At 50.8% G+C, this 18,074-nt stretch overlaps 1 protein-coding gene across 6 annotated transcripts in view; it reads left to right on the top strand.

Moving 5' to 3' along the window:
- GALNS (galactosamine (N-acetyl)-6-sulfatase) overlaps positions 1 to 16,771 on the top strand; it is a 42,031-nt gene extending 25,260 nt beyond the window's left edge. For 5 of the 6 annotated variants that reach the window (XM_085589972.1, XM_085589969.1, XM_085589968.1 and 2 more), the window contains 4 exons: positions 1,742 to 1,894; positions 2,457 to 2,578; positions 11,275 to 11,392; positions 14,784 to 16,771. In XM_085589972.1, the coding sequence (XP_085446098.1) occupies positions 1,742 to 1,894; positions 2,457 to 2,578; positions 11,275 to 11,392; positions 14,784 to 14,870 (480 nt within the window). In that variant the 3' untranslated portion in view covers positions 14,871 to 16,771. The remainder of the gene's footprint in view (positions 1 to 1,741; positions 1,895 to 2,456; positions 2,579 to 11,274; positions 11,393 to 14,783) is intronic. The other variant, XM_085589970.1, reaches the window with a different exon arrangement.
- Positions 16,772 to 18,074: the final 1,303 nt, after the last annotated feature.

Genomic DNA, 18,074 nt, shown 5'->3' with positions numbered 1-18,074 from the left:
GATGCAGCAGAAAAGCCCTAAGAGTTTGCTGAAACACGGGGAGTGGCCTTTGTGCAGGGTTTGATCAGTGAGCCCTGCAAATCCCAGAGCCCCGGAGGCTGGAAAAGCTCTCCAGGGTCACCGAGTCCATCCTGGGACAATCCCCAGGTGTGAGCACTGAGCCACATCCAGTCCTGCCCTGAGCACCTGCAGGGATGGGGACTCCACCCACTCCCTTGGACAGGGAGCAGGGACAGAAATCAGGAATGTGCTTAAATGATTGATCCCTGCACGTTGCTATGGACAGTCTGACAATAAACAGCTTTTAGGGATAACAGGAGAGTGGCACTGGGTGGTGTTACCCTGCTGGGTGGGACAGGCTTAGGCAGCTCTTGGCTCTTCTCAGCTCCAAACATCACCAAACCTACCCATACAAAAGAAATAATATTGAATTTTATATATTTATATATATGTTTTTACTAATTGGTTGATGAGTAGGTAGAAAATCTTTGAAGCTCTCTCTGCAGGTTGAATATTGACTCACAGAGTAGATAAAAATAGCAATATTCCATTTTATTTGCAGGGATAAAGTTGGAATGCCTTAGAAATGTCCTAAAATTGTATTCTCGGAGTTTTATTTACTTTCCATTTATTTATTTGACTTTTCTCCAGTAGACTGCTTTTCAAGAGGGCATTGAGTGCTTAAATTAGAATGACAGGTGGCTTTGGGCTGGTGGCATCAGGAAAATTGTCCCAGCATTTTCTTTCCTGGGAATCTTTGGAATTGTGTTTTGGAGTCTGGGCTACAAGGATTTCCTGGGAAACACAAGATAAAATAGAAACAGAGCAATGTCTAAACAAACACCCAAGAGAGGAAAATCTTTCACACTGAAGCATTTGCAGCCGAGGAGCATTGTACCAATTAGCAGGCTCTTAATTAAATTGCTTGTTTGATTTGCATCCAAATTATAATTTGGATGTTATGGAGGCTTTGATACCTTTTCATTAACTGGTCCTTTTGTGGGGAAAAAAGCCCACAAAAATCTCTTTTCCCTGTGTGTTTCAGAGGCCTGTGGCATCACAGGGTGGGAAGGTCAATCAGTTTTGTATCCATTTAAAGTCCATTATTGGTAGGGCCACTCCAACCTATCGAGCAAGTCCCTTATTTTTCCAGTCAGTGATTCAGGAATCTATAGCCCTGTGCAGATAAATGGGATTTCATGGGCTTCTAAACTTCTTGCTTTATTGAAAAGCAGAATATTAACTGCTCCACTGACCAGCTGTCCATTAAGAGCACGGGATATTTTTAGAAAATTGTTTGCCAATCAAATCCTACCAACATCTGTAGAGAGCCTTTTCAGTTTGTTTTATAAGCAAATGCTACAGCTGCTTTCCCACTCCCATGGAACCATTCCCATTTACCTGCTCTCCATGTCTCTATCCGTGTCTGGGGGCACTTTGGGATTGTGAGGAGCAGCGTGGGAGCTGGAATTGTAAAACCCAGCTTTAACAAGTCCATTTGGGGCCAGGCCTGCCTGGCTTGGCCTGGCCTGGGCTGGGGGGCCCTGCTTTATTTTCTGCCCAGGGAAATGAGTGCTTTTGCATTTTTGGCTCTTGCAGGGGTTTAAATGGGCTCCGGTGGCCCTGGAGGCCAAGGCCGGGGATTAGGGAGCTCCCAACTGGCAAATCAGGGCTGGGGAGGGAGGGAGGGAGGGAGGGAGGGGGGCAGATGGAGCTGGCATTAACCCCTTGCTGCTCCCAGCTGCTTCCCCAGGACATTGCCAGTAGCTGTGCCCTTCAAAGCCACTGCTGCTGCAGGGAGAATGGCACCTCGTGCCCCCACAGATGGTCAGAGACAGGAATTTGGGAGTGCCTCCCCTTCCTGCAGTACTCCCATCCCCACTGGCATGCCCAGGTGAGTCCCTCAATACCAGCTTGCCACGAATCAAATTGAAAACACAACCAAATTTTATATAATTAACCAGTTTTGCTTCATTTCTCAGAGAAACTGATCCCTCAGGTGCTGCCAGGGGAGTTTTCAGGTACCTGCTGTCTCTCAAGGTGTCTGGATGTCTCTCCCGGTGTTTTGGTTTTGATCAGAAGTGTCAAGCAATCCCCCCTTCCTGGGGCCTTCCAAAGCCAGAAAAACCAGCCAGAAAATCCTTTCCACGTGCAGAATTTTTATGATTAAATGCTTCCACCTCTTTGTCTTTTGTTCTGCCATTTCATTTTAATGAATATTTTATTGGGATTATATTTTTATAAGACAAGAAAGCACGGCCTTGCTTCAGCTCCTGTGTCAGTGCAACACCACTTGCTCACCCTAATTTACCCCACCAGCTCAGAATGTGTTTTGGAGATTGGACTCTTGGTTTAAAATAATCCTGAGGTTTGTTTTGCTGGAGAAAGTGGCATCAAGTCAAGTTTTGCTGCCTGCCCTACATCACCTTTGGTGACCTCTCTCCTTTTTGCTGCAGGGCATCGATTTCTGTCCTGGCCAGAGCGTGGCTGGAGTGACCACCCACACCCAGGAGGAGCACACCTACCTGCCCCTGCTCTTCCACCTGGGCAGGGACCCTGGTGAGAAGTACCCCTTAAGGTGAGCCACTTCATGGGCTGTCACAAAATCTCAGCAGTGTCAGTGTCCAAAAGTTGTTTGCTGGTTCTTGAGATCTGTTTAAAAGCTGTCCCACGCTGGGAAATGATGGCTTTCCTCCTGGTTTTTTCCCTGGAGAAGGACCAAAACCCTTGTTTCCAGGTGGTCAGGTGAGATGGATATGCACATGGGCTTGTCAGCCCGGTTGCTCCTGTTCTGTGTCCTGCAGCCCCTCGGGGAGGAGGAAAACACCAATTTTTGGACAGGGCTGAGTGTGGCACGTTCAAGCAGGGTTGCTGGACAGCTGTGCCTTGGAGCTGGGAGTTTTGGGGCCAGGGAAGAAACAGCCAGTGCTGTGTGCTGCTGGAATCTCTGGAGGGCAGACTGGTCACCTTCCAGTCTCCTACTCCAGCTAAGAGAGCTCCTCCTGAGGGTGTTTTGCAGGAGGACTTTGTGCCCAGCCCTGCTCCTTCCTCGGGCTCTCCTGGCTGTCTGAATCCATTTTCTTCTAAGCCTGCTATTGTAATATTTATCTCTGGCACACACCGTGCCCTGAGAGATTCCCACAAGGATTTATGCAGTCAGCAGCCAGCAGAGCCCACAAAGAGCCCTGCCACCTCCAAAAACGCTCCCAAGGTGTCCCCACCTCCCTCCTTCCCTGCCTCCTGCAGCAAATCCATGGACACACAGCCTCATCCCTCACCAGGGGCTCTGACAGGGAGAGTGTGGAAATAAATCAAGAAGGAACAAGAGCTGCTGGGACTGCCTGCCCAGAACTGGGTTTGTGCAGCAGCCTGGAGAGGCAAAGATGTTTTCTGAGCTGACAGGGCTGCAATTACTCAGCTGGTTTGAATAATTGAGTGGACACACTCAGCCCATTCCTTCCAGAGGAGATGAGCCTGTGCTGTCCAATGAGTGTTTTCACTGCAGAGAGGAGGGGAGGGAAAATATTTCCATTCTCTCTCACTTAACAGAGCACTTTAGAGGTGCATCAGCAGTGGGTAAAGCTCTTTGGGGGCTCTGCTCCCACTGAATTCCAGCACTGGTGAGCAAAGCCCAGCTGCAGCCTCAGGGCTGTAAACAGAGCTCAGTGAAACTGGACTGGGCTGGGATTCCAGGTGAGACCTGGGCACTTCAACAACTGCTTCAGTGCCCAGGGGATGGAGGGACAGCACACAGGGAATGGCTCCCACTGCCAGAGGGCAGGGCTGGATGGGATATTGGGAAGGAATTCCTCCCTGTGAGGGTGGGCAGGCCCTGGCACAGGTGCCCAGAGCAGCTGGGGCTGCCCCTGGATCCCTGGCAGTGCCCAAGGCCAGGCTGGACAGGGCTTGGAGCAGCCTGGAACAATGAGAGATGTCCCTGCCATGGCAGGGGTGGCACTGGATGGGCTTTAGGTCCCTTCCAACCCAAACCATTCCAGGATTCTGTGATTCTGTTTTAGGAAATGAGTGTATAGAGATAACCTCTTTTTTCCAAAAATCAAAAAATGGGTAGCAGTAACTGAACTTGCCTGCTGTGTGTGTCACCTTTGTCACCTGCTCCAGGTGACCAGGGGGTTGCACTGCTCTAGAACTCTCAGCCCTAAATACTCTGTGATTTTGGGATTCTCTAGTACTGTTTGTATTTCCTCTGGATTTGAGGTAGAACTCTTCTCAGGGGTGTTGCAGCAGCTGCTTCCCTGTGATTCCACTGTTCCTTCCCACCACCGTGGAGTGAGCATTGAAATAAATTCCAGGGTTCCAGCTGCAATCATTTCTCATATGGTTGCATTGATTTTTTGGATATTCACAAGCTGTTGCCTTGATTGAATTTTATGGCAAGATTATGACCCGCTTATGGAGAGCTGGGCTGGTGTTTATTATGCAGCCCCTAATAGAAACCCTGGTTTTAGCACACCACTCTTCCTTTCTCCAGCACATTCTGCTGCTATTGTCTCCTCTCTGGTCACAATGGAAAACTCCTGGGAAGTGGGTCTGCTCTATCGAAAGTGGTAATTAAATTATCCTCATTTGTGGAGCTGTTCTTGGTGTGTATTTTTATTTAGCTTAATTATCCCCCTTGGCGGGGAGCCTGCTGGGAGTCCCGACACTAATGTTTCTCCAAAGGGAATCCAGCATCCTGCTCCCAGCCTGCGTCTGGCTGTCCCTACGTGCTGGCTCTGTTCTCCCTGCCTGCTTTTGCTCACTTTTTATTACATTTATTCCTTATTCAGTGCAGCCTTTTCTTCTCCCTTGAAACGGTTTCAATAATCTGTCATCTCTCCTGATTTACATGAGTTTGGAGTGGGGGCACATGCAAAGCCACCAGCACTGGGTGTCACTGCTGCTCAGGAGGGCCTGGCATCACGTGCCCCTCCAGAGGGATTCACTGCTTCTATATTTGGGATCTCAGAGCCAGGGAATGCCAGGAATCAGCAGCTCAGTCACCTGCAGCAGCACCCCTGACTTGCAGGGCCTTGACACTGCACGTGCAGCACACACAGGGACAGTTCTTCCAGGCTGCAGCTTTATAGATTCAGGGAGTATTTCAGCAAGTGCCATTAACCTGGCCCTGCCAAGCCCACCACTGTCTGGGTTATCTCATGGGGGCTGGAACTTGATGAGTTTTGAGATCTCTTCCCACACAACCCATTCCATGATTGTTGTTCTGTATTAGGAAGGTGAGTGGATAGAAACAACCTATTTTTCCAAAAATCAAACAAAGCTTTTCAGTCTTTGTTGAAGTGGCTGCTGAAGGGATCCCTGAAGATGCAAGACCTGCAAGACCCAGAGGCAGCAGTAACATGTTCAGCTCCCTGGGGTTCTTGTTGAGGCAGGACAAGTCCTTCCTCTTCCTCCCACTGTTCACTGCATTTCCTGGAGCTGCCTGCAAACAGTCCCAGCAAGGGGAGCTCCACATGCAGAGAAAAATGGCTCAGGCAGTTCCAGGCAGGTCCTGTCAGCGTGGGGACACCTTGGCAGTGCTGAGCACACCTTCCTGTGCTGCACCCCTGCCTCAGCTGCTCTGGGAACAGCCCCCCACCATGGCTGGGATTCTCTTCCTGCTGCTGCCCCTCTGGATTTGGCTCCTGCCCCACATCTTCTGCCAAAGGACACAGCTCTGTGTGCTCCTTTGCCTTGAAATCTCCTGCAATCCTGGAATGGCTTGGGCTGGAGGAACCTGAAAGCTCATCCAGTGCCACCGCTGCCATGGCAGGGACACCTCCCACCATCCCAGGCTGCTCCAAGCCCTGTCCAGCCTGGCCCTGGGCACTGCCAGGGATCCAGGGGCAGCCACAGCTGCTCTGGCACCTGTGCCAGGGCCTCACCTCCCTCACAGGGAAAAATTCCTTCCTTTACATTCCTTGTGTAGAAAACCTTTAGACCCTTGTGTAGGAGTCACCTCATCCCTGGTGGTGAGAGGGGAACCCTTGGTGCCTTTTTGTCACCTGCATCAGTGCAGGGGACAGAAAAATCTCTCTTTTTTTATAGCTCTCAATTTTAAACTGTAACTAAGAATGTGTGTTGGGCAGCACAGAAAGCAGAAGCATTTCCCTGAGTCTGAGCAGGGCTTTGTTTCCTCCCTGGGTGCAATAACTGCCCTTGTTGCCAATTTTATCCAAATGCAGAACTAGAAGATCTGATGGGTTTTTTCCTTGGCCAGATTCTGTTATCTTTGGGCTGTGGTGTGTGTGCTAAGTACCACAGAGGGAACTTGTTTCTCCAATGTGACAAATTCAGCAAAATTATCTGTTGGTACCGTCTTCACAAGCAGTTGTCAGTTTTATTATCTGAGTCAGATTATTGTTTATACAGACATTTACTAAAATACTGCATAATTATTATATATATTTATATTTATATATAGAGAGAGATATATAAATATATATATATCTAAAAAGCAAAGCTGGCACAGCTAAAAATACAGTTAGTAAAATACCTAATGCAGCCTGAAGTAGAAAAAGTGTTTTGAAGCCAAAGAATTTATAACAGCAATCTCTGAAATGCTGCCAGTTTGAGCCAGGGGTGCAAAGCTTAACAACAAGTGAGGGCAGGGTAAGTACAGCCTGCTCACACCTTGTTGTTACTCCAGGTTTGTAGCAGCTTCTGCTCTGAGAATTGAGTTTATTGAATTATGAGCATCAAAATTCCTGTGTTTTACTTAGGGCAATGGATTTTACTATTATGGAAGAAAATGGAAGTGATAAGGCTTGGTTGATGAACATAATGATTTTAGAACACATTAATTAAGAAGAGAGCTCACAAGTGCCTATTTCGAGCAGATGGAAAATTCAGGAAATCATCAGAGAGGTAATTGCAGTGGTTATGGAGCCAGAAAAAAAAAGGGAAGGAGCTCCTGAAGGGAAGCTAAAAGGGAGAGGATCTGACAGAAAAGTTGCCAGTCTCACCTTAGTGCTCAGGGCACAAACCTGGCTGTGGGGAAGAGAGAGAAGGTGCAAAACGGGGAAAATGTGAATAATGCCAAAGAGCAAGGATTGTGCTCAGGGGAGATGCTGACTCCTCATCTTGGCAAAGAGGGAAATGGTGCCAGCTGCATTGCAGGGTGAATTAGCAGCTGCCACAGGAGAGGTGACACTAAAAGTGTGCAAACCGTGGCTGAGGAGCCTCAGAGGTGGCAGTAAAACCCACGGAGCACCAACCACGCTGGGAATGGCTGCAGCGAGGTGGGAAGAAGCAGGAGAGCCAGGTGGGACTGGTACAGAGCCAGCTGGAGGGAAATAAAATCCACCTGTGGGGGAGAATCAGCAGCCTGGAGACTGGACACAAACACAGCTGGCTCTGTGGTCTAAAGGTTTCCCAGGTCTGGGACCCACCTGGAGCTGGTGTTTACTCAGCCCACAGCCCTCAGGTGGTCTGGGTGGGGTGGTGCTGCATGAGCAGGAATATTGGGAGAAAAAAGCTGCACGAACCAGCTGGAAAAAAAGCAAAATGCAGTTTGACATGGACGCCATCACCTTCATCATCGTCTCCACAGACAGGTCCGGGCAGTGCTGCAGCCACTGAAAGTGGCCTGAAGAACACAGTACATCAGCTGTGACTCAGGAAACTTCAGCAAATGAAACTTCAACAAATGAAACCTCAACAAATGACACTTGAGGAATAGCACAGGAGCAGCCAGCAGGAGGATCAGTGGATAGCTGTTCTTTCCTGTCACCTGTTCACCCCCAGCTGAAGGCTTTACTCCACCTTTGTCCCCTTTGCCATTTCAGTGCTGGGCTTGCTGGCAGTGAAATCCAGGATTCTGGGAGCTGGGGAGGGAAAACTTCCATGAAAATAGGTGAGCAGGTGGAGGATCAGCACCACCCCATCTCCTTGCTGCAAGGAGTGTGCTGATCATCACAGCTTGGCTCTCCCATCTTGGAGGCCTTTTCCAACCTGGATGATTCTGGAATTCCAAGGTTTCCCGTGGCCCAGTGGCCACATGCCCTTCATGCCTCCAGGGATGCATCTGGCCCCAAAATGCTGCTGGGCCAGAGGTGACCTGAGGTAAGGGCCACCTTCACCCTTGGATTCCTCTTTTGCTTTCCTTTGGCTCCTCTGAGTCTCTCCAGTAATTCCAACAGCAGAGCCCCAAACCTGTCTCTGCCTCCTGCACTGTGCAGACCTTAAATTGCAAATAAACTTGATAATAGGAGAGAGGAGCTGAGGAAGACTGAGTAATAAGAGAAGATCAAGACTTGGATACCACGGTGCTGTGAAGCCTCAAAGCACTGATAACAGATAAAATCAAATTATCAGAATCTGGGTGTATTTCAGAATTAAAAAGAATGGTTTTAATTAAAATAATTCCAGGGGAGAAGGAAGTGAAGTATCATTAGCCACGTTTTATGCTCTTCCCATAACTTCATATCAATCTGAGAGCTGCTGTTCCTAGAACCATGGAATCCTGCAATGCTTTGGATTGGAAGGGGCCTTTAAAGCCTGTCCTGTTTAAAGCTCATCACCTTTGCCTGCTCCAAGCCCTGCCCAGCCTGCTCTAGAGCCTTTTACCAGTTCCTGTGAATCCCATTATGGGAATTTTTATCATATATCATTCCCACTCTGTTCCAGCCCTCTCAGTATCAGCACAGCCCCATCGCTCCCAGGACAGACACTGCGCTGTGTATCAGCAGGGTGAGGTGTAAAACAAACATCCTGAAACCCTGCTGGAAATGCTCCTGCATTTGTTTGGGTGCTGATGTGTTTGAGGGTGCATTAAGGATGGCAGAGCACCGTCCCCGAAGGTGAAAGCCCAAGGAGCAGAGGACTAAAGCAGAGTTTGAGTGTGGGTGAGACAAACCCTGCTCCCTGCAGTTTGCTGGGAGGCCACGCTGGGGTTAAGCAGCAGAGCAGGTTCCAGGAGCTGTGGGGGGAGGATGGAGCAGATTGCCAAGGCACAATTACAGTAAATGAAGGAAGCACAGCCCACACCTGTGCCTGGGACCCCGCGCTCCAATCCAGCCCTGATTGCATCTCCAGGGACTTCCCGGAGGTAAAGTGTCAATTAGTGTAATGACCCTGGACTTTGTCCACTCTGCTCCCTCCTTCTGAGCGTGGAATAATTTCATGGACGCTGGGGGATCTCTTTTAGCAGACTCCTCACAACACCACCTGCTCACCCTCTCATTCTTGCGCTGCTATTCCCAGCTCTCCTTCCCGGGATTGCTGAGCTGGAATAGGAAATGCAGCTCGCCCCGGAGGCAGCCCTCCCAGACAATGGTGCCCAGACACCTGCACTGATAATTCCACCTTTTTTTGGAGCATGGAATGCAGCAAACCTGGCCTTGCAGCCCAGGCCTGTGTATGCATAGCAGGAAAGGATGGGACTCCAGGCAGGAGAGGTTCCCAGCTCCCCTAACAGCTCCCACTGATTACCATGAGGTAATTATCCCCATTTTACATGCAAATTCCAGGCACTCTTGCAGATTTTGTCTCAAAATGCACTTGCTAAGGACTGGAGGCAGTTTTAACTCCTGTGCAATCAGTAAATACTTCACAAATCCATGGATGTGGGATTTTGGGGCATGTTGTGGAGCTGAACAGGAATATCTGACGGAAAACAGCCACAGAGCCAAGGCAGGAAAACCAACCCCTGTGGAATGGGGGTTCCATGGGGTCAGGAAAAGAAAACCAACCTCCATGGAGCAGGGTTAGATGGGATTTTGGGAAGGAATTCCTGGCTGGGAGGGTGGGCAGGCCCTGGCACAGGTGCCCAGAGCAGCTGTGGCTGCCCCTGGATCCCTGGCAGTGCCCAAGGCCAGGCTGGACAGGGCTTGGAGCAGCCTGGGGTGGTTCAAGGTGTCCCTGCCATGGCAGGGATGTGATGAGACAGATTTCAAATCTCTTCCCACCCAAACCATTCCAGGATTGTCGGATTCTGTGAAATTCTGGAGCTTCTCAGGATGCTCTGGGTTTCAGGGTGGTCCTTCAGCTCAGGATGCAGGCAGCTGGGTGTGAGAGCAGCAGCTCCAGCTCCTGTCCCACCTTCCCTTCCGCCTCTGTATCAGCCCAGCCCAGCCCCACAATCAGCCTCTCCCTGGCTGCCTGCCCAGCTGGGATATTTATAGGCTTTACTGGAAGCGCTTGGCACATCGCTGGCCTTCCAAATGTGATTGTTTTGCAAAGAAGGAAATTAGCTGGAGTGTGGGGCTGGTGGCCAGCTTGGCCTGGGAGCACAGGGAGCCCGAGGTCAGCACCCAGCTGCATTGTTTCTTTTATCTTCAGAAGGAATTTGCCTGCTCTCTGTGGGGTTTCTGGTGGTTTTTTAAGTGACTCTTAAGGTGATGGACAAAGAGAGATCGTTGATAGGAATCCTGCTTTTTAGAAATACTTGAGATATTAGTGAAGTGCACCCTGAGCCACTCCAGCAAATAGCTGCTGGAGGAATCGAGTGGGTCAGGCTCTGGTCATTTCTAACCACATTTTGGGGAATGGCAGATGGCTCCCAGCTTGGAATAATCAAGCTGTAATGGAAGAATGTGGATGGGGCAGAACCTCGGCATTTTGTGGAATGGGGGAGGTATTCTAGTCTTGGACGAGGCCCTTCTATTCTTCTCCTCTCTGTTTGCATAATTTTAGTTCATTTCCTTGGTGGTTGTGGAGTTTAACTGGCCCGGGGTTGTGTTTGAAACCCTTCCTGAGTACACTCTTGTAAAACAAAATATTGACATTCCCCTCGCTTCCCTACAGCAAACGCCTCCGCCCGGGCCGGGTGTTCAGGAGAGCTCTGGGAAGAGTGGGGGGAGAGTGTGGAGAGCTGCTGAGCTCAGGTGGGACACGCTGGAAGGGCTGCCTCGGGAAATTTCTGTCCCGAGCTGTCTGGGAAAGTGTTTGTCCTGTGTCTGGGAAGTGTCCCTTGATAATCATTGGAGGGACAGTTTGAGGACAGCCCAGAAATGCCCTTTCATTTGCTGAGACAATCCCCTTGGGAATGCACGTGAGCTCCTAGCAGATCTGCACGAGGAGGAAACATTTGGGGCCCCTGGAGCAGCAGTCTGGGAAGCTGAGCTGCTCTGAAGCCAGGTGATTTCTGGGCAGGACAAGCCCCTGCCATCCTCAGTGCCCTGAGCAGAGCACCTGCACCCTGCCAGCCTGGATTGCATTCCCTACAGAGCCGTGGGCAGCTGGCAGGATGCTTCCACACCTCCTTGTGGCCAGCCTGGTGACGTGGGCAGCACAGGAAGGCCCAGCAGTAACCCCTGTGCTTTTCCCTTGCAGCTTTGCCAGTGAGGAGTACCAGCGGGCTGTGGAGCACATCTCGGGGCTGGTCCAGCAGCACAAGGCCACCCTGGTGCCAGGCCAGCCCCAGCTGAACGTGTGTGACCAGGCTGTCATGGTGAGTTCCTGAAGCACAGATGCACTGGGCAATCCTTGGGTTAAAATACATGTTGTACAGGTTTCATCAAATGTCAGTGTTGGGAAGGCATGCAGAAGAGATGCATAGAAACTTCCTTGCTTAGAAACAGGGCAGATCCTTCTTCCCCTTTCTAATCCTCTTCTGCAGTTCTCAAAGTCCTGGAATCATGGAATCCTGCAGTGGTTTGGGTGGGAAGGGATCTCAGAGCTCAGGCAGTCCCACCATGGCAGGGACACCTTCCACAGTCCCAGGTGCTCCAAGCCCTGTCCAGCCTGGCCTTGGGCACTCCCAGAGATCCAGGGGCAGCCACAGCTCCTCTGGGAACCTCTCCACCCTCACAGGGAGGATTTTTTTCCCAATATCCCATCCATCCCTGCCCTCTTTGTTTTGAGTCTTCTGTGGGCCAGTTCATCTTCAGTGATGTATCTTTGGTCTTGCTTTGTCTCCTCCAATTCCCCCCCGTGCCTAAATTTTCCAAAGTCTTCATTGAAATTGAACTTTTTCAGTTCTGTTTATTCTTTCAAGTCTCCTGTTGGAAAGTTACAGTTTGGCTTCCCTGTCAAACACTGCTTGGTTTGTTGAGAACCTGGGAGAGAAACTGGATAATCTGGGGGAGGTTGTCACTTGACAGGAGGTTGTGTAGTGTGAGGGAATGTGTCTGTGGGCTGACAGACAGAATAGTAACAGGCAAAATCTTCTTACAGACAAAGTCTTGTAACAGGCTGTTACAAAATAGTAACAGGCAAAATCTTCCTGATGCAGAAATAATCTCCCGAATCAGTCAGAACCTGCTGCCTCTGGTCTGTCACCAGCACAGAACAAAATGTGGAGCTGTGTCCCCTCAGTAATAAGGCAAAGATCTCCCTTAGCTTTGTCCTATCTCTTTATTTTTGGATGTTAAATAGGAAAAAGATTTGAGGGCCCATTGTTTCTGTGTTGTTTTCTTTCCTTATTCAACTTTTCCCTTAATAAACACTGTTCTCTGCTCCTCTGGGGCCTTTTAGATCCAGGCACTGTCCCCAGGGCCTGGCTGCTGCCAGAGCCCTGCTGTGCAAAGGCATTTCTTCCAAAAGGGCTTCCCAAATTGCAGGCCAGCAGTGGGCTGGGGGATCCTAGTCCCAGGAGAAATGTTTCAATCCCAGCAGGAGCCACGGTGAGTTCTCAGTTTGTGTGCACTCCTCCCAGGATGGATAACTCCATGCTCACTACACCGAAGTACCAGGCAGCAGCTTGCTGCCTTTGGAGACCAGAAATGAAGATAAGCAAACCTTCAGGGAATGATTATGTTGCTGGGGTGGACTGGGGGCTAAATCTGTTTTTGGGGGATGCTGGGAGATACAGATAATTTACTGACACTATCTCCTGCCACCTGTTTATTTGATAAGGGTTTTTGTTTGATGTATTTGGGAGAGAGGAGGAGAATTGTCTTTGCTTTCACACAAACAAAGTGTGTGGAAGTGTTCAAGGAAGTGTCCAAGGCCACGGAGGGACAGGACACAGGGAATGGTTCCCACTGCTAGAGGGCAGGGCTGGATGAGATTTTGGGCAGGATTTGTTCCCTGGGGGGTGGGCAGTATCCAGGGCCAGGCTGGACAGGGCTTGGAGCAGCCTGGGACAGTGGGAGGTGTCCCTGCCATGGCAGGCCTGGGACACTGCATGGGCTTTGAGGTCTCTTCCAACCCAAACCATTTCATGGTTCCACCTGGCAGTTTGTTAATAATTGTATTGACCCATAAGGTTGAGGGGTTTTGTTTTTATTCAAGAGTTTTATTCCTGGAATACAAGAGCTCCTCGATCTGAGCACAAGGAGTGAGGCACTGGGTGAGTTTAAGGCCCCTTCCCACGCAGCCATGGCAGGATCCCAGGGCAGCAGATGGATCCTTGTGCAGCTCCTGCAGAGCAGTGATGGAAGCAGGAGCAGGGAGGTGTTTGCAGCCCATCTGTGCTGGATCCCAGAGCAGTGTCCGGGGAGTTCCCCAGAGGCAGCTCTGCTGGCTTTTCCTGCTGTGCAAGTGTGGGAGAAGCTGTTCCTGCAGCTCGGGGCTGGCCTGGCTCCGTGCTGTCCCCAGGGCTGCAGCACAGCCCAGCAGCAGGACTGGCACTGCAGGAGTGCAGCACAGACCCCTGATTGTCCTGCTTTTTCAAAAGAACAAACATTTCATTTCATTTCATCTGTTCCTTTGGCTCTCGGTTCCTTCTGCGGAGCGCTCTGCGTTTTCCAGCCGTGGCTGCACATTTGAAAGCAGAGGAACAGATTTAGGAAAGGACATTAATTGTTCTGAAAGCCTGCGGAGCCCCCGGTGCAGAGGTGCCTTCAGCACAGCTCCCTCTGTGTCTGCTGCTCTGCAGGATTTGCTGGTGTCTCACTGCCATCTGTTGTCAGCTCCATGGAACAAAAAACTGCTCCAGTGCTGTTTTTTTAACAGGGGTTAAACGTTTCTCTTCCATAGGAATTCAATTCCAAGAAAACATAAATACTTGCAGGGTGAAAATCGGCAAAATGAAAGGCAGGAGGTCAGTGTTGAACTGGCCTTTAATAGGGGACAGCAGGAATGTCCCACGATGGACAGACCTGAGAGAGGGAAGCACCAATGAAAGCAGAATGGGAATTGTTATCTGCCCTTCCCATGACCACAGTCCCACATTTTAAATGGCAAAACCTCAGCGAAATTAAAAACGTTCATTTACCCAAATTCCTTCCTCCATTAATCCCTCTGGAAGCCGAGATTGGCAGTGGATCTCCTTTTTCAGTTCTACACACACAGGTAGCTCAAGAAACGTGGAAACGGGGAAAACAAACAGTTTTGGTGTGCAGGCACTGGAAGAGGTGTCTCAGGAATGTTTCCTGCTCCACGTGCCCATGGATCCATCCAGCAAAATGCTCATTAAAATACCTTTAATTCTTATCTCTCTCACACCCTTGGCCTTCTGCTGGCTGTTGCTTCCTCAGGACAGTGCCTGGCTATTGCAGTGCTGAGAATGGGAACTCCCCTGGAATGCCAGGAGAAGTGGGGGTGTCACCAAAACCTCCTGGTCTGGTTGCTCTGTGCTACCTGCTGTGGTAACAGGAGAAGAGGAAGGTCACCAGCATCCAGCAAGCTGGGTGGGAGAGGCCAGGAAGGACTGGCGTGTCCCAGGAGAGGGAATCATCTGCTGCACAGCATTTGTGGCCTTTCCCAGCTTTTATTTCACCACTGTTTGGAGTGGGGAAGTTTATGAGCCCAGAGGCTTCGGCTGCAAGAGGAGTTTCATTTTTCAAGCAGCACATAAAAGTGTCTTTGTGAGGATCATAAAGAGCTGGTTGGGGTGAGAGCTCAGCAGATACTTGGTGTGAATCATGGTTGTGTCTGTTTCTGTTTGTTTTTAACAGAATTGGTCCCCTCCGGGCTGCGAGAAGCTTGGGAAGTGCCTGAAAGCACCAGAATCTGATCCTAAGAAATGCTCCTGGCCTCACTGATGGCTGCAGCCCTGCAGAGCTCCCCAGAGGCAGCTGGACATCCCCTTTCCAGTGCCTGCTCCTGTTGGCACTCTGTTTACACGGGAAGGGTGTGATGTGTGCATGATATCATCACTTGCTCTTCCAAATGGGCCAGTGTTTATAATCCTCGTGCTCAGGGTTTAGCCTCTACTCCTCTCTTCCCCCAGTTCTTTCCCTAAATGGTAACTCCAGGGAGGATTGGGTCAGCTGTGAGAGCTCTCTGGACAGCCAGGACTCTGCCATCAGCTCCAAAATGCCGTGGATCACTGCTGCTCCTTCCACCCAGCCTTGCTCCCTGGGGTGCCCCAACAGGAGCCACGGGACAGGTCAGGAAACTCGGAGCTGCCAGAGAGCCCTGCCCAAACCACCCATGTTTTGTTTGCCTGTAGCTTGTTGTTTTAACATTTGATTTCCATTGTGAGCTCTGCACATCAGCTTGTTTTTCCTTTCTCCCCAAATCTGTGAGTTCTGGGTGCAAACCAGGGGTCCCTCCTGCTCACAGCTGAGGGGTTTGGAACTGAGGAGAATGCCCTGAATTCCTTCCATGTGCAGCTGCAAACGTTCCCTAGGTCATGGTTTAAGGAAAGGGGGGGATTCTCCTCAGGTGGGTGTTGGATTTGGGGTTACAGCCCCTGCCAGTGCCTGAAGGAGCTCCAGGACAGCTGGAGAGGGACTTTGGGAAAGGGCCTGGAGTGCCAGGACACAGGGAATGGCTTCCACTGCCAGAGGGCAGGGAGAGATGGGATATTGGAAAGGAATTCTTCCTTGTAGGAGTGCTGAAGCCCTGGCACAGGTGCCCAGAGCAGCTGTGGCTGCCCCTGGATCCCTGGCAGTGCCCAAGGCCAGGCTGGGCAGGGCTTGGGGCAGCCTGGGACAGTGGAAGTGGGATTGCACTGGATGAGCTTCCAGGTCTTTTCCAGCCCAGACCATTCCAGGATTCTGTTGCCAATTGTTGGTGCAGGACATTTGTGGGGAGCTGGGGGTCAGGTGTTCATTTTGGGGCTTTCCTTAATATCCAAAAATCTGGGTCTAAAGCTGGGCCAAGCCACACTTCCCATCTCGTGCTCTGGGCCCAGCCAAGTGCAGGCTCAGAAATGCCCCTTGGCATCAGCCCTTAACTCCTGACCCCATTTCCAGCACAAGCTCTCTGAGGAATTCTCCTTGTGCAAACCCTCCCCAGCCTGCCTGTAGCTCTCCTTTAGCCAGAGGAGCACAGAGCCTTTGCTCAATCCCACAGGGCAGATCCCTGCTCTGCCTTGGAGCCTGTTCCACACCCTTCCCTGTCTCCAATAAACCTGTCTGGAGCAAAACCAGCCTCCTCTGGGCCTTCAGGGCAGCAGCTGCAGGGAGCCTGAGCCTGTTTGGGTTCACACTGAAAGAGGGGCAGCTGAGATTGGATGTAAGGAAGGAGTTGTTCCCTCTGAGGGTGGGGAGGCCCTGGCACAGGGTGCCCAGAGGAGCTTGGAGCAGCCTGGGATAGTGGAAAGTGTCCCTGCCCATGGCAGGGGCTGGAGCAGGATGAGGGTTTAGATCCCTTCCCACCCAAACCATTCCATGATTCTCCATTTGTCCCACCAACAGCTCTTCTTCCACCCCTGCAGTGTTTCCCACAGTCCACCTGCCCTGTCTGTGTGATGTTGTGCTGCCTTAGGAAAATCCAGGTGCTCTGTACCTGGGAACAGCTCAAATTCCTCCCCAGCTAAGCCTGGAGCTGCTTGAGAGCTCTGCTCTTGTGCTCTCAGCTGCTTGTCCCACCCTCCTGTAATCCCAAACGCTCCCATTCCCCCATCCCATGGTTTATGTACCTGTAATCCCCTCCACGGGAATTCTGGTGTGTGTCTGCTGAAGCTGGATAATCCCATTAAACTGGAATGAGAACAGCCCTTGGGTCAGCTCTTGCTGTTGCACCTCTCAGAAATCCCAGCCAGCGTTTCAGGGATCCCTGCACATCTGCAAGTGACATTTGTTTATAGCCCACATTTCTTAGGATGTTCCTAATCGTCCTTCAAGTGTATCACTGCATTTCCAGCTCATCCATAACATTTCTCCTTGTTTGGACACAGCTCAAGGCTTGGGAGATGTAGCCAGCAGCTCCCTCAGGGGTGAGGTCAGGGCTGGGAGCAGTTGTGGGTCTGTCAGCACAGGAGACCAGATAAAACCAGGAATTCCCCATTCGCGGGGCTGCTCCACCTGTGCTTTAGGGCTTCTCCATGCCCAGAGGAAGGAATGGGGCTGGGAAGGGGCTGGAGCACCAGGAGGGGCTGAGGGAGCTGGAAGGGGCTCAGCCTGGAGAAAAGGAGGCTCAGGGGGGACCTGGGGGCTCTGCACAGCTCCCAGGGAACAGGGACAGGAGGAAAGTTGTGCCAGGGGAGGGTCAGGTTGAATATCAGGGAATTTTCTTCATGGAAAAGGTGAAAAGCATTGGCACAGGGCAGTGGTGATACGCCCATCCCTGGAAATGCTAAAAACCACGAGGATGTGGCACTGGGGTGGCCGTGGTGGTGCTGCTGGGGGCTGCACTCGATGGTCTCCGAGGTGTTTTCCAAGCTCAGTGACTTTGATCCCACAGCTCTGTCCCTGGGACTGTCAGAGCCCTGCACTCGCTGTACAACTTGTAAAATTCCACCAGAGGAGGGAGTCCGTGGCTGCAGCTCCCTGGCAATCCTGTCAGCCCTCAGATCCTGGGCAGCTAACAGCACTGGTGAGTTTGTGCTGCTCAGGAAGAGCTCCCCCAGGATCAGAGCTGGGCCCTGGGCTGGCCACGCTGCTCTGCCCCCAGGATTTGCTCTGACACCTCCTCCCCGTCCCTGCCTCTGCTGCCTCCTCTTCTCTTTCACAGCTGCACCTTGGCACATCCTGCTTTGCCCCTGGAACCTGCTCTGAGCAGCCACGGGCTTTGTCCCCCCTCCCAGCACAGCAAACCCTCATTCCTCATTCCTGGAGTACTCTCAGGACACGGATCCTGGAGGGAAATTTTGCACTTGAAAGCAAGTAAGTGAAGCCATGACGTGTCTGTTTCGAATAAAAGGACACGTAGCAGATAATAAATAATCAGGGTTTAACGTGACAAAGCTTCTGCTTTAAATTTAAATAGGAATAGTTGTTTTACAGCTGGCTAATAGGAGGAATTTTAAATGAATGCCTTTCCTAAAATTGTACAGATTTAAAAGTTGTGAGGTGAAG

This window comes from Lonchura striata, chromosome 11 (assembly GCF_050655825.1).
Source record: "Lonchura striata isolate lonStrDom1 chromosome 11, ASM5065582v1, whole genome shotgun sequence".
NCBI lineage: Eukaryota > Metazoa > Chordata > Aves > Passeriformes > Estrildidae > Lonchura > Lonchura striata.
Note: the sequence above shows the minus strand (reverse complement) of the source record. Positions and strands in the feature narration are given on the sequence as shown.